The following is a 26018-nucleotide window of genomic DNA, read 5'->3' as shown; positions in this document are numbered from 1 at the left end:
CCTGAGTGATTGCAGCCCTCGTGGATCTACCTCGAAGACTCTTACCTAAAAGGAAATATTACATGAAAAGTGGATATCGTGAAATTCTGGATCCGGTCCATGTGCATCTACCCTGGACATCTGTGTACCAAATAGGAGGCATGGAAGCAGATGCAAGACTGCAATGGATTCTATTAATCACCCTGTTTGAGAAGCATGAAAATACAGGCGCCGAAGAATGCATCTACAAGATGAGGAATCATGGATAATAAACAAGTGCCATGCTGCTCGCTACTTTGTGCCACTGCTGATCAGGTGCCTTCTTACTGGAGGGTCCAAGAGTGGGCAACGTAGACTCTTCACAATAATTTCTACCCAGCCCCTCTTGGGTTTTGCAGGTTTACCCTCTGTGGTTCATATCATATTCTTATTGGAGGGCTGCAGATTATGCAACAATCTGAGAATTTACTGGTATAATACTGTTATTGGACTCTGGGTGGCACTGGTGTGCTACACTGTGCTGCCACCTACACACTATGACCACAAGGTGTCACTGAGGACCAAATAACTATTACTGCATGGAGGGAACCAGTGCCTTTCTGCGACGACTCACTATGTGTCATTGCTGCACCAGCAGTCCCCTCAAGGGTTGGACCAGTGAGCTACTTGATTCGCCGTTGGATGTGAAATCTTACTAGTGACTGTCTGTTCCTGCTGTGACCCCAGTCTGTGGAGTACTGTACCTGACCTAGTGATGTTCCAGCTGCATGAGTGAGTGCTTCCCCTATGTCCGAATTAAGTCTTATTCCATAAATGATTTAGCAAAAATGTGATGGAAGGAAATGCTGTTAATCAGAAATACTAGTAATTACTCTGGGCAGATTCTATTCCATCAGTTTTAGCTAGTATACTGTGTCACAGTTGGGAAGTGGAAATATGTTTTGTATTGTATTGTAATAGTATTTATATAGCGCTTACTACCCCTGATGAGGCGTCAAAGCGCTTTTCGGCGTAAAGTAGTCTTGTCCCTGTCCCGGTTGCCGAAAGGGGGTAATAGATCAGAGATTACTTCCCCATCAACACTTATCACTGAGATGCCCCAAGTGCTAGGAGTACGCTCGTGTTTGAGTCATACACTCACTGTGCCATAGGATTCAAAGTGCACCTCACTGATAAGGCCCAACAAGGCTGAAACATGTCAATGGTTGCTTGTATTCTGTTGAGCTGTCTCCTTTGCGGATAGGCCCAGTGCTTGAAATGGAAAAACAGAAGTGCAGGTACGTACTCTGTACCAGAGTACCTGCTTGCTTCTCAGAAGCGCCAGTACTCGCCAATCAAAAGTATTACGTTTTTCTTGATAAATGCAGGTTCTCTAACTCTCAAAATAAAAAAGTGCCAGTACTCAGTTCCGGCCCATTTAAAGCACTGGATAGGCTAAGACCGAGTTACATGTAGTTGGCCCCTGTCTGCAGTGGTACAATGAACAAAAAATGATGGCCTGGAATGCGCCCCAAAGTAGAAATAGCCACAGTCATTCAAATGCCCCACTTGTCTGTCACTCAGACCCCAGTGCTCCTGCTGAAGCGATGTTCTTCCGTGCAGTAGCTCGGTGGCAGGGGCCCTCCCCAGCCCCTCGGACGCGTACACCCTCGCAGCACCGTTCGGCCACTGCCCCCACTCCCCCCGCGGTGGTGGCTCGCGCTGGCAGCCAGCCCTCCTTATCTCTCGCGCGCAGCACGGACTGGTATCTCGGTGCCCAGGCCCGCATCTGATATACAGCCCGTCAGCACAATTACAAGGCCTGTCAGCGGCCCGTCACGCGCTATCTCGCCGCGTTTGGCACCATTATCGCGGGTACAAAGCGGGCGGCGCGCGCTATCGGAGGCGCCATTTCATGTCAGGTGCGCGGCGCGCGCCACCGGAGCCCCGGGGGCAGGGACGTGCCGCGCATGCGCAAGTGGGCACCCGGTCTCCGCTGCCACTTGACGTGGGCGATCCATGGTGCGTGCAGCAGGAGCAGTAGCGCCGGGATCGTGGAATAATAAAGGCACATATCACCAGAATTTTTTTTTTTTTTTTTTTAAACCTTCATCGACCCTGGTTTGTAGTGTGCTAAAAATAATAGGCTCAGAGGGGTCAAGAGTGCACGAGCCAGAAGGTGCACGGATCCGAGTTCTCAATCCTCCAGCTTGCATGCCACCTCGCTCCAGTGCACTCACCGCGCCCTCAATCAGATGAGCCGTGCACTCCATTTCATTTCCTACCTGTATTGATTGCAAAAGGCCTGTCTCGGTGTTCTCACTTAGGCTGGGACTTCCTACCCTCAGGGCCCATATTCAGTCCCTCCGACGTTTTTGCATCAGGCTTTTCGGTCAGTCCATCGCCCTCATTCGTTGTGGTCCTCGTTGCTATGATACTTAAGTCTTCGCTGACATCTTTTTTCCAGCTCTCCTCATATGTGTCCTTACTCCCTTCGGGCTCAGAGCCTGAAAACCCGACTCACCATAAAACACCTTCATCGAGCCGTTCCCCCACCCAGCCCCTCACCAGCTGTGGCCATCAGTCACCTTGCTCAATGCATTCTTGGAGAACCTCAGTCGTGCAAGCCACACTCACTATGCTCCCCACTTCCTGTTGCCGCCCTTGGTGGAAACCTTAGTTGCCTACCCCGGCTCAAACTGGCCGTCACTCACTCCCGGGGACCTTTACTCACTTGGGCTCTGGCCGAAAGATGGCGCGTTCCTGGTTCTTCCGCCCGCTGGCACTCCATGGACTCACTAAAAGGTTATTCAAGGTTGGTTTTCACTTTCCCTGACCCTTACTTGCTGTCATTCACAAACACCACTGATCAGCCGCATAAACCTTGCTCTCCATTACCCTTACTCATTCACTCCCTCACTAGAGGGATGTCTCCCCCACGGCGTGCCTTCGTTAGAATTTCCTGTATTCAAGCACGTGCTCCCAGATGAGTCACTCATACCTCATTCACCTTGCCGCTGACTCAGAAAGCCGTGTCAGGGCCCTCACTGACCATGGTCTTTACTTTCAAACAGCACTCACTGGTCCCTCGCTGTTCCATAGCCTCCACTCTCACGCCTTCAGCTCTTACAAGTTCCTCACGCCCCATCTAGTCGTTCACCGTGGACTTCACTCACCTCGGGCCTGGTTTGTTACTCACGGCCACGGCTTTCTGAGAGTTGGTGGCAATGAGGTACCAGTGTCGCTCACCTGAGAGCACGTGCTTGAATACAGGAAATTCTAATGAAGGCACACCGCGAGGGGGACATCCCTCTAGCGATGGAGCGACTGCGTGAGGGTCACGGAGAGCAAGGTTTATGCGGCTCCTAAGGACATTGTGAGCATCAGTGATGTTTCAGTCACAGCCCTCACTCACTACGGCCGTTGTCACTTACCACAGCCCTCACTCACTCACCTGGCTGCGATGAAGAGCGTGTGGTTCAGCTTCAGCATCCGCTGGAAGTCCAGGCCGAGCAGTGCCGTCTCATTGTCGGTCACCAGGCCGCGGAACCAGGGGTAGGCGAGAGTACCTGCGAGGGAGGGAGGGCAGCGGATAGATTAATGTACAGTCAGTCCTCAGCAGACAAGGGGCGCTGTGCCACAGCCCCTCCACTTCAAGGCCAGCCACCTCACTGGAAGATTCGTATATCGAGCCCATTCTTTCCGTTTTTGATAAATAATGCATTTTGGTAAATCAATTATTGAAGTCACCAAACTTGCACGCAATTACACCGATATAAAGCCCAATGTGTCCGTTGCGCCGTCTCTTATAACTTCCTAAATGATATGCACTAAAACATTTTTTTTTCGCTATTTTATTTACCTTTGTGCTTTTTGCCGTAAAAGGGCAAACGGGGAAAAAAAGACGAGGAGTAACAAACAAAAAGACGAACTATTTCAGTTTAAGTCAAAAGTGGGACATAAATGGAACATTTTATTTACCAGTCTGTTTTATCCATTACAATAATTGCCTCACCAAGAGTTTTCCCTGTCTGCACCTGGGCCATCGGTACACGCGATTGAGCAGGTGGTTGAAATACATTTATTCAAGAAAATACTTACCTAGAGGGTTGCTAAGGTTACAGAGCCTCCCGTGCCTTACTTAATTTGCCAAATACTTAATAACGCAACATTATTGTACTCAAAATGCATTTTTGTTTATTTTGCGGATGGCAGCCCCTTACCATAGAGGAGTGTAGTGATCTCATGAGGGGGGGCGGGGGGCGTTATGTTTGCGTTGGTATTTTACTGGGTGAGTTCAGCGACGATCTTTGATACACTGTAATTAACAGCTCCCCACACCCGAAAGTGCACATTTTCAGGAATTCTAGTGGTTTTGTAATAACTTTGCCATTGAGTTTTGGACCACCTGCGTCACAGTTTGTCCATCATAAACAGTGTCAACAACTTTTCATTATTGGTGGAATGCACAAACATTGTACAGATTCGTTAAGTAGTCGAGCGGCCTTTAAGCATCAGCTGAAAATAAGGCATCTGTGTTAACCGTAAGCCTGAACGCTGCTGCCCCCTTGAGATGTAATTTCCACTGGTAACCCCCCCCCCCCCCCCCCCTTCAACCACCCACTCACCCAAGATAGAGAAGCGAGATATTTCATTTTATTTGACTTACGGGAACAGTTACATGACATCTCACTACTGCCAGTGCTTTAAAGGAAAATATAGAAGTGCAGGTACTCACTATTTAGCGTACCCGTTTGCTCTTGGGAAGTGCTGGTACTCTCCCATTAAATGTATTGCAGTAGTGCTGGAAAGTGCAGGTACTCTCCCTTTCAAACTAAAGAAGTGCTTGTACCGTGTACCGGACAGCACCTGCCCATTTAAAGCACTGTCTGCTGTCTCTAACAGCGTGCCACATTGTGAAGTTTGATATTTACACAAATCACTTGCCATGTGGCCAGTGTTTTTAGTAAACCACCAGTACCCCTTGGTAGCATTATTGGAAGCTAGGACTGGCCTACTCACTAAAGAGTAAAATAATTATAAAATAGATAGGTATAGATAAATATGAATGAATAGTATTGCCAGACAACTATCCAGCATGAATATAAATACATATATTTTTTAGCTGAATTTCCAAATAATAAAATTAGGAAGAGAATACTGGCATATCTGCTAGCCTTCAGCAACCCAGTCACATATTACACATGGTTACCAGCTAGCTAGAAAAACGCTTGCCCTCACCCTAGGACTTCCACCAGCACGTACTTTATAAAGTAGTGCAGGAACCCAAAGCTGTTCTTCGAAGCCCACTGCAGAATACTGTGGTTACTGAATACCACTATTGTCCCTTTCACCTGGCACTTCCTGTTCCTTTATTTCGCTCCTACAGGTTCTTTTTCAACCCTGCTTTCTTCATTATCCACAAGTTTTCATCTTCCTCCCCAAAGATGGGTGCGGTGTAATGGTGCTTGTGGGAGGGAAAAGGGCCGGCGCGTGGCGAGGGAGGAGGGAGAAATAAAATTAAATATATATTTTTTAAAAACCTTACCTTAATTCCATGCTGCTCAGCTCCTTCATCCTCGAGTCGACTGCAGGCACAGGCACAGGCTCACAGCCTGCTGTGTGGCCAATTCAGACGTTGCTCAGAGCAGCGTTAGGATTGGTTGGGAGCACCCAGCCAGGGCGCTCCCAGGCAGACTGGGAGCCTGTGCATGCTCTCTCCAGCCCGGCAACACAGTGCCGGGCTGGAGAGAGCCTACTGCGCATGTGTGTTTGACTGGCCTGAGACGGCAGCCAAACACACATGCGCATTGAGGGGAGTGCACAGTGCACTCCCCTCAGTGCTCGTTACAGGCTGTGGTCCCGTCCCATTGAATACAAAATGATAATAGACATAGTTTATTATCGTTTTGTATTAAAAGGTTTGCAGCTGCTGGCGGGGGCGACACCCCTCCACCCTAGAGGATGAGCTGCGCCAGATGCGGTGCCCACTGCTTGTACAACCTGAGCAGAGCTGTGCCACTGAGTCCACTTCCTGGGCTAGTACAGTGAAGACATTACTGCTCAAACTTCCACAACCTGTAAACTTATTTAAATCTGTATAATACATTTATAGACAAAATACAACGTGATAGGAATTCCAAAGAAAAGTTAACAAAGTAATGCAAGAATGGGTCACTGGGTGGCAAAAACGTAAAAGGGTCAGATTCGGTTTAAGCTAATCATGTCTTGCTTTGGAAATCCGATCAGCTCTTACATCTTTCTGTAAGAGGAGCCGACGTTGGCTCTATCTATGTAAAGCTTTCTCTGAAATTTTTTTCTTTCCATTTTTCTGTCTGTTACTGCCAGGAAAAGCCCTGCGGCGATAGGCGGGGGAAAAAAAAAAAAAAAAAAAAACATTATTGACCATCAAACCCTGGCAGAAAACTCCCAATGTGAGAGGTTCATTTATTTTTTTATTTAACAGAAATAAAATCCCGCTTTGGCAATTTAAGAGTTTGATGGAGAGCTGTCAAACCCAACATCTGGCAACTACCAAACTCCTTGTGCCTTGAAATGAACTGGTATGAAGAAGTTCCTCTCAAGTTAATGGGATGACCCCTGGGCCAGCAGCCCTCTCTAAATCGACCAGATGGACTACTATCGGGATGGGGACTAGATGAACTCTCATCTCAAAGTATGCGATTCAGTTTGTGGAACAAAACTCAAGTCCTTGTTCTCCAATTGTGCTCTGGCTTACGATGGAAATCTCAATGCCCTTTGTGAGCAGTGGGATTGGTCATGTTTAGAGCTCACAGCACCCGCATGGGTCCTACCCTATTCCACAGTCACCACGAAGGTCCTCCAGATATGTGCCACATCTCCCACCCTCAACTGAAGTACTTTATGCCAGTACACTGACGTAGAACCAAAGCACTTGAAACAGCCCTACGTGAACATATTTGGTGCGATTAACAAAGCCAAAATTCAATGAATTCATATACATATTCTGTTTCTGTGGTGCTTACAAATTGATGTTTTGTATTTCGATACTTAACATTGCAACCCTGTGCTTCGGCTAGAGTGCTAAAGCCACATTCAAGCAGGTGCAGGATGAGGTCTAATTGGGACATGCACCAGAAGAGCATGTCTGGCCTCTGCTGGGAATGTCATCTCTTTGGAGATTTGTGGTCTATCTGTGGCTGGAGACGTGGTCTGGGGATGATGTGATCTAATGTTTACAAAGTCTTGTGATCGAGGTGTGGATGACTAGTGGTCTACTAGAGGAATGGACTACGTGGGGAGGTGTGTTCTAGTCATGGTGATGCTGCCAAGTGGTTATAGTGTCTTCTAGTCGAATATGTTATCTACCAATGACCTTTCCAACTTTGGATCTAGGAGACACCGGGTCAAAATGTCACCTGTCTGGATTGGTTGCACCTTAGCAAATCACATCTCACGTCTTATGATTCTGGAAGAACTTAGATTTAAACCTTGGTATCAGGAGCTGTGTAAAACCTGGACCTTTACATTAATGCAGCTTTTCACAAGACCAGTACAAGCTCCTTCTGAGAGAAGGGTGCAAATCTTTGTTGAGTATCCATTTAAAAGAACACTGTCTGGAAGGACTGAAGAGAGACCTGGTATGTCAGCTCGTCAGAAATGGAAAAGGAACACACTTCTTGCTCTCCGACATAATCAAACTGCAGAGAAATTAAAGTATACAGGCGGGGTAGTCGGCCAGTGAATGTTCAGACTCAGCGGCGACTGGGGGACTAAATGAAATATGCATTTTATAATTTAGAGATGATTGAATCTGGTCCATGAAAAGAAATCAATTTAAAGCCAGATACTTTCATCCTATTGATATAATTTGAGTCAAATGGCTGTAATTAATGGAAATTAAAAAAAAGTGATTGATTTGGCTTGAGAGAATTACTTCATCATTTTTACATTAGGAGGACAGTTAATTAATCACAGATTGATGGAATTAATCACTTTATTAATTAAGGTGGAGAGGCCGATATGGTGGAGAAGCCTACCGACCAGTGACGTGTGGGCTGATGGCGGGGCTCACCATGGCATGATGGGTTTTCTGTCACAACACTGTCGTTTTCTGAACACTTGGCCATAGTATGTCTATGCCTGTTGGACACGCCGCAGATTGCAGAATGAAAAGGTGCATGTGGAGGAAAGCAAAATACGCCCATTGATGCACATAACTGAGGTGAATCCAAAAGATAAAATTAAAGCTACACCTGAATGGCAGCATCATCTCAATGACAACATTTACAACAATAACACATATAGCTATCTAGTGCATCTCTTTTAAGGTTCAGCACTCGTGCTTTTTTTTTTTTTTTTTTTTTTAACTACAATCTGATTATCCGGCCTACTATAATGTACCCTTCTTCAGGTGTGCATTCCTGGCAGTGGAGAGGACAGTGAGGGCCCGATTCACAAACAGCCTCTGCAGTCGTGGTGGAATCTCTGCACTGCGGTTCTCATTGTGGAGATTCCGCCACGGGCACAGAGATTCACGAGTGCAGAGATTCCGCCACGAGTGCAGAGATTCACGATTGCAGAGATTCCGCCACGGGCGCAGAGATTCCGCCACGGGCGCAGAGATTCACGATTGCAGAGATTCCGCCACGAGTGCAGAGATTCACAAGTGCAGAGATTCACGAGTGCAGAGATTCCCGAGTGCAGAGATTCCGCCACGGGCGCAGAGATTCACGATTGCAGAGATTCCGCCACAAGTGCAGAGATTCACGAGTGCAGAGATTCCGCCACAAGTGCAGAGATCCCACCACGAGTGTGGAAGCTCTTTGTGAAATCGCCCCAAGTGTCTCACTAGCCACCCTCATGAAGGACATGGTCACAGCCACATCACTGTCATACGCAGAGCCACAAGTGATGCTCACTTGTGGTGAGTGGGGGTGCCTAGCACCCCTTACACTCTCCTACTGAAGGGGTGAGTATCTTGTGAAACCATCATAACTGTTCTTTTTGAGAGAGAGTTAGAGACAGTGTGTGTCTGTTTGTGTGTGTGTTTTGTGGGAGACGTTCACACACAGTGTGCTTATGTCTGCCTGTTACATGTTTGAATATACACGTGCATGTCCATCGCTGCTGTCTGGGTGACTTCCTCTGTCAGGACAAGAGCATCACAGTACAAGATGGGGGTTCTCTGCCATATTACCTAGATGTACTTGGCACGCTTCATACTGCTGCCATTTGGAAACCTGTAAGGTGGGGTTAATCAATCTCTGTTCTAATGAGTATTCCAGGAGGTCTGCTAAGGTGTCCTAGACTTAGTCCCTATTCCAACTTTGAAGAAGGAAAGCTGACATACATTTGTCTTACCTAAGACTATAGCAACAACATGGATGAACTACACTCCGGGCATGTGTGTGTGTCCCCGATTCCTTTTCTCCGTACCCCTACCAATGTATGTTATTCTTTAATATACATACAGGGAATGCAATAGCTTTCATTTTGTACACCTGTTTTTCATTCATTTCTTTTCAATTTATTTTGTTACCCATGATTGGTTATCCAACTCAATTGGTTTATTTGCTTTAACATGGCTTAACACTTGATCGCGTTTAACTACTATAATTCAATTCAATTCACCATTTATAAAAGAAGCATACATATCTGGACTATGTTTATTCTGTTTTATGAATGACTGCTTTCTTGGCCATTGACTTCACTAGACTTAGTCTCAGCACTAGTTGACAGAAGGAACAAGGATCTATATTGTCCAAAAACCTTGTGCTGGGCAAAGGTCTGGTCAGCTAACGAGCTGTCTCTTTTCCAAGGACCATGCGAATAGAAAGAATCAACTCCAGAGGGACAATTCTTATCAAGTTCCGAGTACAATGAATGACCAGTTGTGTCAACTTCAGTAGTCATGATTCTAGCCAATCCACTGCAGGGACCAGCTTTCTCACTGGAAAAGGGAATTGGTTAGATGAAGGCCCCATCGATGTGGAGTCACATTTGGATAGTGCAGACCTTTGGACCAGGGGTTGATGTAGCAGGGATTAAATCAGAAGCATAACATAACGTGTATTTGTGCACACTAGTGTAGGTGGCATTCTCGAGCCGAATATCATCTTTATTATTATTCAAGGCAATGGTACTCATTTTATAAACCTTGGAAGTATGAAAGGTTTAGTGGACCCACTAGGATGTTAATCAACAACCACTAGGTCAAATACAGATCCCTGCAGTGGATGAATTGTCTACTAAGCCACTGGACCTAGCTCAGTGCACACATATAAAAACGCAAAAAGCAAGTGTTACCCGCATTTGGTGCTGTCATAATTGTGACCACGCACAGAACAATATTTCATCCAAACACTGACTCCCTGCATGTAACATATGATGGAACACCACACAGGTCATACCCGGTGACATGTTGAGGTAAGAAACCATTGTGGGTTTGGGGGAGGAGTTAGTGGGGGGGGGGGGGGGGGGAGTAAAGATGCTGTACAAAGGTGATACAGTGAAATACCCCTACACTGAAGTTTGAGATACCATGCAACCATCAGTGTCATGACTATTGGTGGGTAACGTTAGTGCAAGCACCACTACTGGCAGGACCGCAAGATTGATGTGCATGTGGAGGTCCAAATTGTGCCATAGCTGACTAAATTATTTGGCAAAAAAAGGTTAATTATCAGCACGTTGTACGCCCATACAACGTCTTTATTTTTCAATTTAACGTATACTAACTTTAACTTGTCAAAAGTTTCACCTCATTAGCACCAGTTTAACACCTGAATACAGCAATGAAATCATAATTTGGAATGTGAGCATTTAAGCTTTGCAGAGAGGTTCCTCTGCTCAACACCACGCTAATTTTTATAAGTAAATGTTGATCAGTATGGATTAAGATGAGGAACGCAATATAAAAACTCAAGTGCGAGAAGTCGTACATAAATAACATCTTCGAGCTCTGTTGTGGAAGGTATTTTCTCTGTAGACTGTGCTTACTGCCTTCATCAAGTAAAGGTTGGATTACGCAAATTGCCTCTATTCGGGGCTCACTCAGTACCTCATCTGTAAACTGTGGCTGGCTTGGAATATGTGCTCGGATTGGTTGGAGGTCTCCCCACGTTTGGGAACATCTCCCAGCAGCTTAAAGTGAAGAACTGCACCAATTTAAAAAAAACATGCCTGCTACAGAAAACCTTATGTGGCACAGCCCTGGCTGTATGACCACCAATATTCATACTCTCAGGTTCTGCCTGAAAAAAAAAAAATCTTCTAATCACACTTAGAGCCCTACAGCAGAGTTGGGGTACTGGAATGTACGGCCCAGTAATTGGAGAGCTTTGCCAGACGGTAATCAGCACGAAATTGTCTATCTTCGATTACGCTAAAGGATTAAATCCCTTTTCTTTAATGGATTACAATTGGTAAAGTTGCTGGACAGATTCAACCCCCTATCGGGTCAATAAAGCAGCCTGGTGCAAAGAGGCAAGTCACATTACATTTCATATAAATGTTCCCATCTACCAATTTTTTTCATAATCATTTAACTAAGCAGTATTTGTCCCTAGTGATTTTGCGTTGAGTTAAAAAGAAGACTTTGCACATAGTAGACGTCTATGTGTATTTAACCACTCAATATACAGTTATACTTGGTGCCTTTTGGGTTTCAGCAATACAGGCTGCCATATTGGATACAAATGCATCGACCGTGCAATGCAAGGACACGTGTCAATATGTCTCGGTTTAAGAAATCTCATTTTAAACTATCTATGTGCTGTTAATTTGCCCAGATATCGGCCTGGGGGGTCGTGCCCGAAAGCATGACGAGTCACTCGAAATGCGGGCTACTTTTTTGTCTCTATAATGTGTAGAAGTCTGTAAAAACTGAAACCAGCGAGCCAAAATGATGACAGCAAAACCTGGAATAAAGCCAGTGAAAGTTGGAGTCGCGGGTGATCCTTACCCGGCGCATCTGCCGTGTTGATGGGGGTCAGGTCCCTGGGGAAGAGGAGCGCCAGGGAGGGAAGGCCTCGGCTGCAGAGAAGCACCGCCGCCAGCAGGAGGCGCAGCATCCTCGTGCCCGGCTGACGCCCGGAACTAAGACACCAGCATCCTCCTCTTATGTACCACGTGACCCTGGGGGAAAGAGCAGGGAAAGGGTTAATCCAACAAGGCAATCGGCGCACCTACGGCCCTGACCAATCAATATTGAACATTTCCATTAGGGCTCCTTGTTTTTCACTGCATGTATAGCTCAGCTAAACTTTGCCCACAGTGGGTCATATTAGAGCGCCACAACAGAGGTCCACGCTTCACAGCGCTAGTGATTTACATCGCAGCGTAACGAAGGAGAACCCACTACGCTCTTCATAGGGAACCCAGCTTTTAAAAGAAACAAACTGCGGCAAAGTAAGACTACAATTTCACATCGGCTGAGAGTCGTAGAATGACTTAATAAGCAGCGCCTACCAACGTAGAAAAGAGACATCGAAGCACTGAAGGGATTCAATTGAATACAGCGTTTACACTTAATATCACAAGTGCTCATTAAACTAATGTCTGAAATGTCCGGCACCTGTTCCTGCATAGAACACTCAAAAGCTTGTGAAGCTGTCCATCTTTAATAGCCGGAGACAAATGCTGAAGGTCGTGAAAGGTCAGGACAGATTATCAAAAACCGGGACTATCCCAGCAAATGTGGGACGCCCGGTCAACCTTTCCTTTAGATTACAGAACATTACAGCACCTCCAAGTTTTACGTTAGATAATCAAGAAAGAGTCATCTTGTTGCAAGTTATAGCTCCTTGAAACTGGCCACTAGCTTTCAAAATATGGCGCTGTGAATCAGGTACTCTTTCTAAACAGTGTGGGACCTAAAGTAAAGAACCGCTACTTTTTATTCTGGACGGGGTCCATATTTTTTTTTTATATAGTTTCATACCGCGCTTCTGCCATTTCTAATCGCTTTAAATCAGTGGCTCCCAACCTTTTGACTTCTGTAGACCCCCATTTTATCATTACTGGAACCCGGGTAACCCCACTCAATCTTTGTTGGAAACCAGGGTCCACCTTACTAAGTTATTGCTGGAAGCTGGGGACCTGATCTGGTAATATTATTTAATTTTCTAAGCAGACGCGGACCCCTCAAGGAAGCTTTGAGGACCCCCATGGGTGCTCGGACCACCGGTTGGGAACCACTGCTTTAAATAACACAAGTTATTATTACCCACTCATGGTACTCAATTTACCGACCAATGGGAATACAGATTTCATATTAAGCAGATTTGATCATGTGACCTGCTGATCACCGCATTGTTAGACCGTGGCAATCTGCAATTTAAGGAGGGAGGGGGGCGGGAAGCACACACATCAACATTCAAACATACACTCAAACATTCCTAAAAAAAAAAAAACACACACACGCGCTCCCCTTTGCAGCTCGGAGGTCCCAGGAGGGTTGGGACTGCTGCCTTCCAAGCCAATGAGGGAAGGCAGCAGTCCCAACTTCATCACAGAGTGGGACGGGGTCAGTGAGGCTTCTGACCCCACCCCACTCTGTGACACGGTGTCACTGATTGACACTCGCTCTGGGCGCTTCAGGGCTTAAACCTGAAGCGGCCAGCAGTCAGTGGGTGATGCTTCCCCCCGTCACAGAGGGGGCGGGCCTCAAGGCAACTTTGCTGAGCCGAGGTGGTCACGCCCATAGGAGCTGTGACCTCTTCAGCCCAGCAAAGTTCAGCTTAGGCAGCCAGGAGTCTGCGCGAACCGCTCATGTCTCGCTCCTGGCTGCCTGAGCTGAACATGAAGAGTATCTGTTGGACTGACTTTTTCTCAGCCTGAAAGGCACTCTTCTTGAGGGGCAAAAGGGGGAGGGCATGGCCCCTCCTCCCCCTAAAGGACGGACCGTGCCTGTTAGAGCAGAAAACATTTATCTCAGACTATTCCTCAAGCTTTCTATGAAGAGCATTAAAGGAGGGCTGAAGGCAGCGGGCGCTCCAATGTGAGTGGACTGAGTTAAACAGGTAAAAGGGATGAAAGGAGGGTGTTAATCAGAGGTATTGTGCTTCTATCCGAGTATTCTGTCTCACCTTACTCCATACTCAAGTATAACTAAAAAATCACAGTGACAGGTCTGTGCAGTGCTTACCTTACGCTCCTTTAATGCAGTGATTCTTAATGTGTAGTCCTAGGACACCTAAGGGTCCCTGAGGCCTACTGAGGGGGGCCCAAATGTTTTACAAAATGAAATAGTATTACAATTAATCTTTTTAAATTATTTTAAAAATAAGCAAAATTGACAATTTGAAAACTATTTTGTGGAAAAAAAACCAATATGCTTCAATATTTGAGATTTGTTTGGTGTATACTTCTAAGTGTATTTTTGTGTTTTGCTTGGGCCTTTAAATCATAGAAATTGCGAAAGACAGGGGTCCACAGCTTCCAATAATGATGTGGTAGGAGTCCCGGATGCTGTTTTGATTCAGTGGGGGTCCATAGCAGTCAAAGGGTTAGGAACCGCTGCTCTAGCGTACCCTACATTATTGTTCACACCTACTTAAGCCTGAGTGGACAAACACCACATTGGCAAGGATCCACATGAATCAAACTGCAAGCGCCGGTAAATTGATACATGCTAAATTAACTTGTTTAGTCAAACACATCATGCGCAAGTGAAACACACGCCCTATACATTTCAGTCAGTCACTTCAAGGAACAAATTTAGAAGTAGATTGGTCTAGACTTGCAAGGCTACATCCTGCAAATGAGATTAGCAGAGCAATTTAATATATAAACTTTGATTGGTCTAACTAGGAGCTCTGATGGAGCCCGGAGGACTCTTGTTTTGAGACCCCTTTTTTAAATCTTTCCTCTCCTATGACCACAAACAAGAAACATGAGAAATATGCTTGGGAATAGCTACTTTGTCGCCTGTACACCTACGATTCAGCAGTCAGATAAACCCAGATTAAGGACGACATTAGCAATCAATATGGTTGAAACATGTCAACAGTTATTTACATGTAGGTACATCATTGGACCTGAGATATGTTTTGTAGTGAAATCTTAAAAAATATATTGTGCTTGAGAATGTAAAATATTCTTACTGAAATTATAGCGAGGGAATTTGAATGAATTAGCCTTAATAGCTGGTCATGTGGTTGACTGGATATTTTAGTCGCTTTTTCATCAGTCATAAAACAGAACAGAATGTAATTAAATGGAGTTTAAAATCTTTGTGGTGGGTGTGATTGAATTATATGCATCTTTACCTAGACACAAAGTTTTGTGTCTATATCCATCTTGTTTTGACATCTGTGAGTTCAGGTCTAAAATACTGAATTCATCAGTTTAAAAATAAAATTGCATGTTTGTTGTTGATTAGGTGTTAATATCGATGTCAAGAAGAATCTGTGCTGGCTTGTAGCCAAGTTCTGTCACAAGCCCCTCTGACCTTCTGCTTGTTAATTCATTCGCCTTCTGCACATGCCACTCGGTAGTCAGATAAGCAAGGTTCTGCTGAGCTAACTGAATTCATCAGAAGATTGTGGTACCTCAGTGAGGAAACTATTGCATTGGCACAACCAAAACGTGGCACGGGAGAAGTTTTTTTGGGGTACACATAGGTCTAGGTATGGCCCACTGATCCTATTTTAAGCAAATGGATGCTTGGGACAGGGGCTACTTGTTCCCACCACAGACCCTGAATCCCTTTCCGTAATACTTTACAATTCCCTTGCCCTGCCATCACTGCTTGGTGGTCAGAGCCGACTCGTCTGATTAGTCAGCGAGGTTGACTATGCATTACTAACCAGAAGCTCAACTCATGGTCTCCGACTGCCATGGGCAGTGAACAGAGAAAGTCTAAAAAATTTCACCAAACCTTCCGGCATCTTCAGTTCTTCCCTCCTCACCTTCTGGCAATGTCATACTCAGTTATATTTTTTGCGGGTATTGTTACTCAACCTTAAATAACAGGCGAGCACTGCATCAAAATATGATTTTCATTTAGAGGGTCAGTGGTGGTGGGAGTGGAAAGCAATGCTTTGCTTTAAAGAATATAATTTCTTTCTGGCATACATAGCCACATAAGGAACTACAGGACATATATTGCACTGTAGGAAATGTCACACACAATGACAACTGCAGTTAAATACCAGAGTAGATTAGTTTTTCTTTGCATTAACTAGGCCTGTCATTTGACACGAAACCACAACCAAAAATAAGAGGTGAGGTGGAAAATGAATGATGAAGCAATCTGAAAAAAATGATATCTTGATTAGAAATGAGAGAGGAATAAGTCAGTGTGTCATTTATACCATGGCAGGCTTTTATTAAAACTGTCACTCAAATGCATGCACTCAAAATAGCCATGAGAATGCTGAGTTGAATGAGGGTTGCGGTTTTGTTGTTCCCGATTGCACATGAAGGGAATATGTTTTACAACACCATTCACATTAACCTATTTGGCACAGGACACTGGTGTCTCTAAATTAACATTCAGGTGCTGTCCTTTTTTTGTTCTTAAACCGCACGGTGTTTTGTGTTCCCTGCTCGAAAATGCATTGCACAACTTAACTTTGAAATTTAATTAAATGAGGTCACAGCCTGTGGCAAACTTATTACAACAGCCCCAGCTTAATTGTGTATAAACATGCATCAATTAAATCTGGTTTATTTTTATTCCATTCAGCTACACTCAGTTGTGTTCACTTCTTGCAGCCTCAATAGTTGACAGTGTGAAAATACACACCCTGCTCCCTTTGCTGCCGCCGCGTATCAGAAATCCTAATAAAAACTGTAAGAACTTAGATCATTATGTGGAGAGGGTGTCTGCCCACCTCAAGGAGTAATGACAACTTGTCAGGGTGAACCCTTGAGGGCACTAAATTAACTTGAGCTCAACCCCCTGGTAGCTTTGGCATGGAGCAGACCAACTTAACTTAAGGCAATGTGTGAAGTATTTATGCAGTAATAAAATCAGTAATAAATTCAAAATGCTGAACAATAAAAATCCCAAACAATTACAAAAAATAGATTAAAATGTAATAATCAAAATGACACCATAATACCAAAAATCAAATAAGGGAAATGGAGATATGAACTTTTGAAGTCTTAAGCAGAATTGGTGCCAAAAGGCACAAAGGGTCAGTGATAGTTAATGGACACAGTGGACCGGGAGCGAGGTACAATTTGAGGCCAAGTGCGATAGAGTGCAGTTTGGATACAGCACTCAGTTTAGTCTTGCGTCCCAACCAACCATGGACACACAGTTCTGAGGCGTCCAGGACCTCAGTTGAGAGATTTAGAAACTCATAGGTTGTCAGGCAGAGGCCAATTGCAGGGTCCAGTCCAGGTCCAGCTTCCAGTTGGGTACTTCCACGGAAAAGGCCTTTTCCAACTTTTGTTTCCCTTTAGCCACAAAGTTTGTCAGCCACTTGAAACTTAGAGTTCAGTTGTTTGTGCTGGATACAAAAGGGGAAAGGTCAAGCCCTTCAGGGCTCCTCCCAGTCAGAGACCGTAATTCTAGTTCTCTTCTGAAATTCTGCTGGTCCAGAAAGTGTTATGATGTAGGTTCCTGGAGGTACAACACTTATACCTGGCACCAGCTGAATATTAGGTTGAGCTCAGAGCAGTCATCTCAGCCTAGTAAGGTCAGCCTATTTTTGCACCTGGGAGGCATTTAACACCAATTCAAGGCAGAGCAGAGGCTGAGAGATAGCAGAGGCCTATGATAATTACCCTTCTGACAGCTCAGGTAGGTAAAGAGTAATTATGTTAAAGTTAATTTTCCTTAATATTCAATAACAACACAACATCACCACTGAATTGGATTTTTAATAACTACTAAAAATAATGGTTTAATTATTTTTCTAGCTAGTCGCTTCCACGTGTTATTAGTGTTTTTATCTGTACTCTGGTTTTCTACATAGGACACCTAAAGCTACACAGTTAAAATAGATTTTAAGGCCTTGTCACTGTATGGACAAGGTAACAATTAGATGTCCCACTTTTAAACACCATGACCTGGCTGTGTGGACTACAAGACCTACCTAGTGGTGAGACTTACACTGAATTGAATAGGAAGGTTTTCTTGAGTCAAAATGGGTTATTTTACCATGTGGCACTGCAGCCTTACACAGCAACAGTCAGGCTGGACAAGGAGGCCACAAAGCCATGTTTGCACTGCACCAGTGCTTTAAATGGGTCGGTACTGTCCGGTACCGCTTCTTTTTTTTTTTTTATACTGAGAGGGAGAGCACCTGCACTTTTCAAGAAAAACATAATACCTTTTAATGCAGAGTACCAGCACTTCTCAGAGATGAGCAGGTACTCTGATACAGAGTACCTGCACTTCTGTTTTTCCATTTCAAGCACTGGCTGCCACTATAGTGGATGGAACAATAGGGGCTGCAGTCCTTAAGTGACATTGAACGTCCAGAGCCCAGGTAACAATTTTACAACATATTATAGGGACTGACAGGCAAGTTAAATGGAATAAGTGAACTGAACCACGGTTAAAGGGCAAGCAAAGTCACGTTACTACTTTTTAGCAGGGATAAAATGCACAGGCTTCTAAAGGCAGGAAAAATGTAAAGTCCGAAAATAGGCAAGAAATCTGGGATGACCGCAGAGAAAAGGCTGATTTCCTACACAAATTAATGTGATGGCTGAAGCTCTGAAAGGAAGACTGCTAAAATGAATATGACCTATTTGCTCCAGCACATCGCCATATGGACTCTAGATTGAACCTGGAGATTTAGGATATAGAGACAGTCAGGATCAGCCACCTAAAAGTTATTGATGGCACCAAAACTAAAATAAATTCCAAGAAAATCACAAAAACACATTGCTGCTTAACAACTTTGGAGGGCGGAGGAGGATGCAGTTTTTGCTGTCCTGTTGTGTGTGGAAAAGAAGCTTGCACTGATGTTGTCTGTGTTGTATCTGTGAAACAAGCTTGCATTTCTGCTACTTGTGACTTGACAGAAGTGTGAATAGACAGTCTGTATTTTATCTGTGAAAAAAGCTTTCACTGATGTAACCTGTAATGCCTTCTTAAGGGAGCTTTCATTTCTGCAAACGCTGGTTTTCGAGTGTGTGACATGCGCTTGTGTAGCTGCTGCCTGTACTCTTCCTGTTTGATTTCTGAAGAAAGACTTGACTCCAGCTGCTGCCTGTGTGATACATGTTCTGTTTGACAAACGCTCATGCCGTCCCTGTTGTGTGTGACAGAAGCTTGCACTGCTGCTGCTCATGCTGTGCCTGTTGTGTATTAGAGAAGCTTGCACTTTCGCTGCTCATACCACACCTGTTGTGTGGGAGAGAAGCTTGCACTGCTGCTTTTCCTACCATCTGTTGTGTGTGAGAGAAGCTTGCACTGCGGCTGCTCATATCCCTGTTGTATGAGAAAAGCTTGCACAGTGGATGCTCATGCCGTCTGTTGTGTGCGAGAAGCTTCCACTGCGGCTGCTCATGCTGTCTGCTGTGTGTGAGAGAAGCTTGCACAGTGGATGCGCATGCCATCTGTTGAGAGAAGCTTCCACTGCGGCTGCTCATACCGTCTGCTGTGTGTAAGAGGAGCTTGCACTGCGGCTGCCCATGCTGACACTTGTGTGGTGTGTGAGAGAAGCTTGCACTGTTGCTGAATGTGCTAATCGCATTTGCGTGTGAAGGAAGACTGTGGTGCTGCAGGTGTGAAAGCCGCCATGTGAGATGACTGCACAGCTTCCTGTACTGGGTGTATCGTGTGTGAAGAAATCCCTGCTGTCTGTGTTGTACCTGTTCTTTGTGTGCAGAAGACCTCACTGTCGATGCCTTTGGAGCGAGTGTGATGGAAGCGTCCACTGTCCATGTTCTGTCTGGGAGGAGAGCCTGCGTCAGCTTCTAAGGTACCTAGTACGTGTCACAAAAACGTGCACCTCTCTGTAACTGCCCTGAGCATGAGGGGTGTCACCGCTGCTGCCCTGGGCTTTACTCCTGTGGCAGTCGGTGAAGCTCAGGAAACACGTCGCCCTGTGAGAAGCCAAGCATGGGTGCAGGAGGCAAAAAGACCACTACAAATGAACAAGTGGAAAACCGATGGACAAACAATGAAGGAAGAGAGTTCAAAATCGAGATGTGCAGAACAAAGGACCTCACCTATGTTATAACAATAATGCAAGTCAAGAAGGAGCTCTGTGATCAAGCGGATGAATGAGACCCTTGGTCAGCTCCTTTATAAGGTAACAGGAGGCGAATGGTAATGCCTTTTAAATGCACTGCAGGGGGTACTTTATTCCTTATAATTGTGGCTCAAGGTTTTATGCTATTGTAAGGACATTTCATTGTTTATCCACATTTACTTTAGGTTTTGTCAAAATATGAAACTAACTAGGTTATTCCCTCCTTTTTAAAGTAATGTACACTCATAGTTGAATCCCGAATTGTTTGCAATGTTCTAAGAATCCAAGAACGGTACAGCAATACGTTCATCTGAAGATGCATGCAATGTAGTAAGTGCACATGCACAGTCCCAGCTGTTTAAGTTTCATTACGAAACCATTCCTTTTTTGGTAACTCCTGTTCGTGACCACCTGCAGAACTATTGGCCAAGCTTCAATTATTGACAGCATTCAGAACCACTAAAAAAAAAAGACACCCGCTTTTCCATTTTTATCCATATTAAACAAAGAAAATACAGAGCAATAGCTATTTTTGGCATTATTTATTTGTAAAATAAGAAAAAAAGAAAAAAGCAGTGAGCCTTAATTGTAATACATAACCAGAGAACCACGTTGCCCAGCAACCCCTCATCAAATCCTTGTTCCGTTTTAACTTCTAATTAAACAAGATCTTCTGTTTGCAGAAAACTTATTGTAAATGTGGAACCTGTTCTGTGAAAATAAAGACACCAATAAGTAGTTTGTAATGTCTTAAAAACACCAATTTACAAGAAGCTGGAGTTAAACCAGATTAAAGGTACTTTTTGGCTTTAGAATGCACAGGGATGACGCATTAATGCCCAGTATGGCAACAAAAAACACAACCACAGACTGACTTTATGGAATGTAAACTTTAGAAGTAAAGTTTGAAAAGATAATCTTCCCTTTCATTGTTTAGCTGCAGTTAGGTGGTCAGAAAGTGGCTTTTACACCAAGTCTGGCAAAAAACATTGTGGCGCAACTGTAATAAGAAAACTAAAGGAGTTTTTTTTTTTTTTTACACACAGGGATTAAAAACTTGCATTATAATTCGGATTGTTTTTTGCCACTTCTCCACCATTACTATGAACTTTTCTTTACGTCCCCTGCGTGAGAACTTGCCATACCCCCATACCTGGAAAATATAGCCGTGTCCACCAGAAAGCCCCCTGGTGCCCACCACAGCCACAGGAGCACCTGCCCCATCACGTCTTGGCATCTTCTTCTGAAGAGATTTAATGTCCCAAAAGCTGACGTGGGAAACCGAAGCAAATGGGGGTGACATCAGGTTACAGCCCCCGTTCACGAGCACCTGTCTTTTCTCATCACATCACCACATGTTCATAGGGCTTTGTTGGCCCAGAGTCGCCCGAGTCCTCCATTTGTTTTGTTGTCATTCAGTGGATTAGCTGCATATCCCTCCTCTGGGGTCGGCTGAAGCTTCTGGAATGGCCGGTGGGGGTGGGCCATGGACTCTGCTGACCTCTGCGCCGCACCTGAAGGTCACAGGAGGGGTTCTGGCGATGCGCACCCGGCCCACCATCCGCCCACACTTCTCATTCCATGTTACAGTGCTGTGAAATGGTGAAACTGCTGGCAAAGCACCAATTCATACGTAAAATCAAGTTACTACTAAGAGGCCGGTTTCTGGGCACGGGGCAAATTAGAGGAAGAATCATTCGCAATTTCATGAACATACAGTTAGGTGCTCTTGCCTCAAAGCGCATGAATATTGTTGGGACAGACTCAGTCACCTGCCAGACTGGCCTTTCAATTAAAGGCTCCCGTGGCTGGTACAGGTGGGTAAGAAGAGCAGGGCTCGAGCCAAATGTCTGAGTCTGGCTTCTGGGGGGGCAGAAGCCAGAGTCAGACATTTGGCTCGAGCTGTTACTGTTGAGCAAGCACAGAGCTGGGCCAGGGGTCCTTGGCACCGTCGTTTCCCTTGCTTAAATACACTAGACGCGGAAAAGAAGAGCACAGAAAACCTGAGACATATATATGTTTCTACAATGTGTGTCTGCGGATGAGCTACAATTCAGTGTGTCACTGGCACCTTGCAGGACAGCAGCCTCAGTGGGGGCACATAATCCCCTCGGAGTTGCTAATCAATGTAAGTGTATATATTGAGGTGCAGACCTGCTCCTTTTTAGGTCGCGCCTGCAGGAGGACTTAAGGGGGGTGGGGGAGCACACTGCCTCTCATCCCAGCACAGTTTACCCCATTGTATCACATGTGTGGGGTGTGAGGCAGTGTGCTCCCCCGCCGTTGTGTTTAAAAGGCTTCCTTGAGCCAAAGAGCTGCCAAGCTCACCTGGGATGCACCTGCGTGCCTGTGGCATGGTACTGTGAAGACTACGCAGCAACCCCATCACTTTTCTCTGCTACTTCTGCTCTGTACTGATAAAGGGCTAAACCCAGAAACACATGTCTAGAGATAACAGCACTACCTGCACCAACGCTGGTGAAAAACCACAGCAACTTCGAAGTAAGCATACTGCATTTACCAGGATGCAATGGGGTGAACTGTGCTGGGATGAGAGGCAGTGTACTCCCTCCGTCCCCTTGTAAACAGGAGGACTTGCAGCTCGTTCTTTGCTTATCATTGGCTGGCTTTGCTGTCACTCCTTTACCTGCTTCTTATTCGATGCCTTTCCTTGTGCATCATGTGTCTGCCCCTCCAATGGAGTGTTGCCAATTTACTTGTGATTATTCACCGCTCAGTTTTATAGAACTACCTCATTGCCTTGTCACCCGTTTGTGCCCCCCCCAAACCCACACTGCGCTCTCTCACGCCTATTGGCTTTTTTCAGTCTCCACCTATGTGCACTGTGTTGCTTCACCCCACCCACGCCCCCACAGTACTTCTGCCCTTTGGGTAAACTTGTTGCTTTTACACCCTGTGTTGCTTCCAGCCCATACACTAAAATTATATATATATATATATATATATATATATATATATAATAAATAAAACAAAGGACTCACGCCATTTTGCATCTGTGAAGCCAGCGCCACTTCATAGGATTTTTTTTTATTCTTCCACAGCCATGCTGCACTATATCACTATATCGGGGATGCTATAGAGCATTGCCAAAAACCATTGGCAAAGCCAACAAGTCCCAACGGCGACACATATTGGCTTTGCAAATTCTTGTTTACAGATTGTTAAGGCATGGAGAGGCACCAGCATTAACACGAAAATAGTCTTACCTTCGCTCACGCGTAACTTCATGCTTTTGCCAGAACAAACATTTTGATATTTTACACAACTCCAGTGCCAGATTAAATTAAGATGTTACACTTATTTAATGAACATAGCATGCTGATTCAGGCCATGCGTTCATTAAACACGACTCACTGTCTGCAAGTAGTGAACCGGAGAAAGGAGGAGGAAACCTGTGGGCAGATCCCGGCTTCCACACTTGAGCAAACTGTGTGATTCTGCGTGAAACCCCATCTCTCACCTGGACTGCGGATCAAACCGGAGATCTCTTTGGAGGAACTCAGTTCGGGAGGTGCGCTCTCTAAAATCTCAGTGCGTGTGTTTTAATAAACAATAGGATTGCTCCACATACAGCAATATTTACCATATATACAATGCCACGACTGACATTTTTTGGTTCACTCAGGACAGCGTCACCAGAGCAATGGGGTGGCAAAACAATCAAGTTTACTTTTAACAGATGTCAGTGCAATTTTACGCACCAGAGAGAAACACAAGCTTTCAAGATTTTAAATATTTGTATTTATATTTCGTATGACGTCACTGCCTTACTTGCATCCCGAATAAATTGATGGCCCGGCTCGTGAGTTGGCTGTTGGTGCCGAGCCAAGCCGGGCCAAACCGCGCACATCGCCTTAATTTTGCCGCCTTTCTTACCCCTTGGGGATGGGGAGGAGTCGGTCACATCCTTCCTGTTAAAGACATTGTATCTCCGCAAATCTTAAAATCCATCCATGGCCCCCCTCACCGTCCACGGATGTGCGCATGCGCAATACTTTACAGACCCCCTACGCGCGCCAGCGGGCGGGGGCTTTGGATGTTCAGAGCTGCGACTATTAATAAAACGGGCCCCCGTCCAAGAACCGTCCATCATAACCTTATCCCTACACCCTCCCCCTTGCAGGCCCCACTCCCACCTTCTACCCAAAGCAGCTGGAGTTTGGGTAGAGTTACAAAGCGTGGAAAATAGGGAAACTGCGCCAACAGGGGAGGAAGAGGAGAAAGGACTGCGAAGGCTGTGCTCAGAGCGGTAGAACAGAATGTGAGGACCGCATGATCTATCTGTGCAACTGCAGGCTGTGAAGCTAAGAGCCAACCTTTATCATCATCGCCCCCTCCCCCCCGCGCTGTGGGGACTCAGCGCTGCACTTACAGACTCCGACCCGTGCATCTGCGTAATAGCAGAATTTGGATCACTCTGAGCTGTGCATCTGCGTAATAGCACACCTCGGATCACTCTGAGCTGTGCATCTGCGTAATAGCAGAACTTGGATCAATCTGAGCTGTGCATCTGCGCAATAGCAAACCTTGGATCACTGAGCTGTGCATCTGCGTAATAGCACACCTTGGATCACTGAGCTGTGCATCTGCGTAATAGCAAACCTTGGATCACTGAGCTGTGCATCTGCGTAATAGCACACCTTGGATCACTGAGCTGTGCATCTGCGTAATAGCACACCTTGGATCAATCTGAGCTGTGCATCTGCGTAATAGCACAACTTAGATCAATCTGAGCTGTGCATCTGTGTAATAGCACACCTCGGATCACTCCGACCCGTGCATCTGTGTAATAGCACGCCTTGGATCATTCCGGCCCGTGCATCTGTGTAATAGCACGCCTTGGATCATTCTGAGCTGTGCATCTGCGTAATAGCACACCTTGGATCACTCTGAGCTGTGCATCTGCGTAATAGCACAACTTAGATCAATCTGAGCTGTGCATCTGCGTAATAGCACAACTTAGATCAATCTGAGCTGTGCATCTGTGTAATAGCACACCTCGGATCACTCCGACCCGTGCATCTGTGTAATAGCACGCCTTGGATCATTCCGACCCGTGCATCTGTGTAATAGCAAACCTTGGATCACTACGAGCTGTGAATCTGCGTAATAGCAGAACTTGGATCACTCTGAGCTGTGCATCTGCGTAATAGCAGAACTTGGATCACTCCGACCCGTGCATCTGTGTAAAAGCACACATTGGATCACTCCGACCCGTGCATCTATGGAATAGCAAACCTTGGATCACTACGAGCTGTGCATCTGCGTAATAGCAGAACTTGGATCACTCTGACCCGTGCATCTCTGTAATAACACGCCTTGGATCACTCTGAGCTGTGCATCTGCGTAAGAGCACACCTTGGATCACTGTGCACCACCCCCTGCTGCGCGTGGACTCACTGCTACACTAGCAGACGCTGAGCCGCGCATTCAGGTGATGACACTTTGGATCTTCGTGCATAACCCCCCGCTGTGCACGCCCTCACTGTAATTTTCTATGACTCGGGGTGGACACGTTCTAGCACGCCTTGGGTCATTCTGCAAAAAGCCCTGCTGTGCGCGGGCTCGTTGCTATTCAAATGTTATATGACCCATGCAATTCTGGCACACTGTGGATCACTGCGCACACACCCCTTCTGCGTTGCCTTCAGCACACGGTTGTGCCAAGTTAGGTCACATTTCTACCTACCAGTGCTTCAAGGCGCAGGGGTCACTGATCTGAAAGTTAGATCCATAAACGTATCAGTTGTAGATCTGGCACATCTGCCATCCTACCTTACGTGGTTACAGTATCTTAAAAACGACATCCCTGCCAGAGCTGCATCTTTCCATCCCGAGTCAGGGGAAACATTCCAAAGCCTAGATCCAGCACCGTTAGCAAGATGCCAGCTA

General features: G+C 45.5%; 1 protein-coding gene and 1 long non-coding RNA gene across 8 annotated transcripts in view; one reads left to right on the top strand and one right to left on the bottom strand.

Annotated features, from left to right (window-relative positions):
• Nucleotides 1-26018, bottom strand: part of SEMA6C (semaphorin 6C) — a 269991-nt gene that overhangs the window by 78837 nt on the left and 165136 nt on the right. For all 5 annotated transcript variants that reach the window (XM_069218491.1, XM_069218493.1, XM_069218492.1 and 2 more), the window contains 2 exons: nucleotides 11906-12078; nucleotides 3413-3527 (listed from right to left, as the gene is read on the bottom strand). In XM_069218491.1, coding sequence (XP_069074592.1) covers nucleotides 3413-3527; nucleotides 11906-12014 — 224 coding nt within the window. In that variant the 5' untranslated portion in view covers nucleotides 12015-12078. The remainder of the gene's footprint in view (nucleotides 1-3412; nucleotides 3528-11905; nucleotides 12079-26018) is intronic.
• The window catches only part of LOC138268645 (uncharacterized), a 210069-nt gene that overhangs the window by 138877 nt on the left and 45174 nt on the right, over nucleotides 1-26018 (top strand). The window lies entirely within an intron of this gene.

The sequence above is a fragment of the Pleurodeles waltl genome, chromosome 12 (assembly GCF_031143425.1).
Source record: "Pleurodeles waltl isolate 20211129_DDA chromosome 12, aPleWal1.hap1.20221129, whole genome shotgun sequence".
In the NCBI taxonomy this organism is placed as follows: Eukaryota; Metazoa; Chordata; class Amphibia; order Caudata; family Salamandridae; genus Pleurodeles; species Pleurodeles waltl.
The sequence above is the reverse complement of the archived record's forward strand: the minus strand, read 5'-3'. Positions and strand labels throughout refer to the sequence as shown.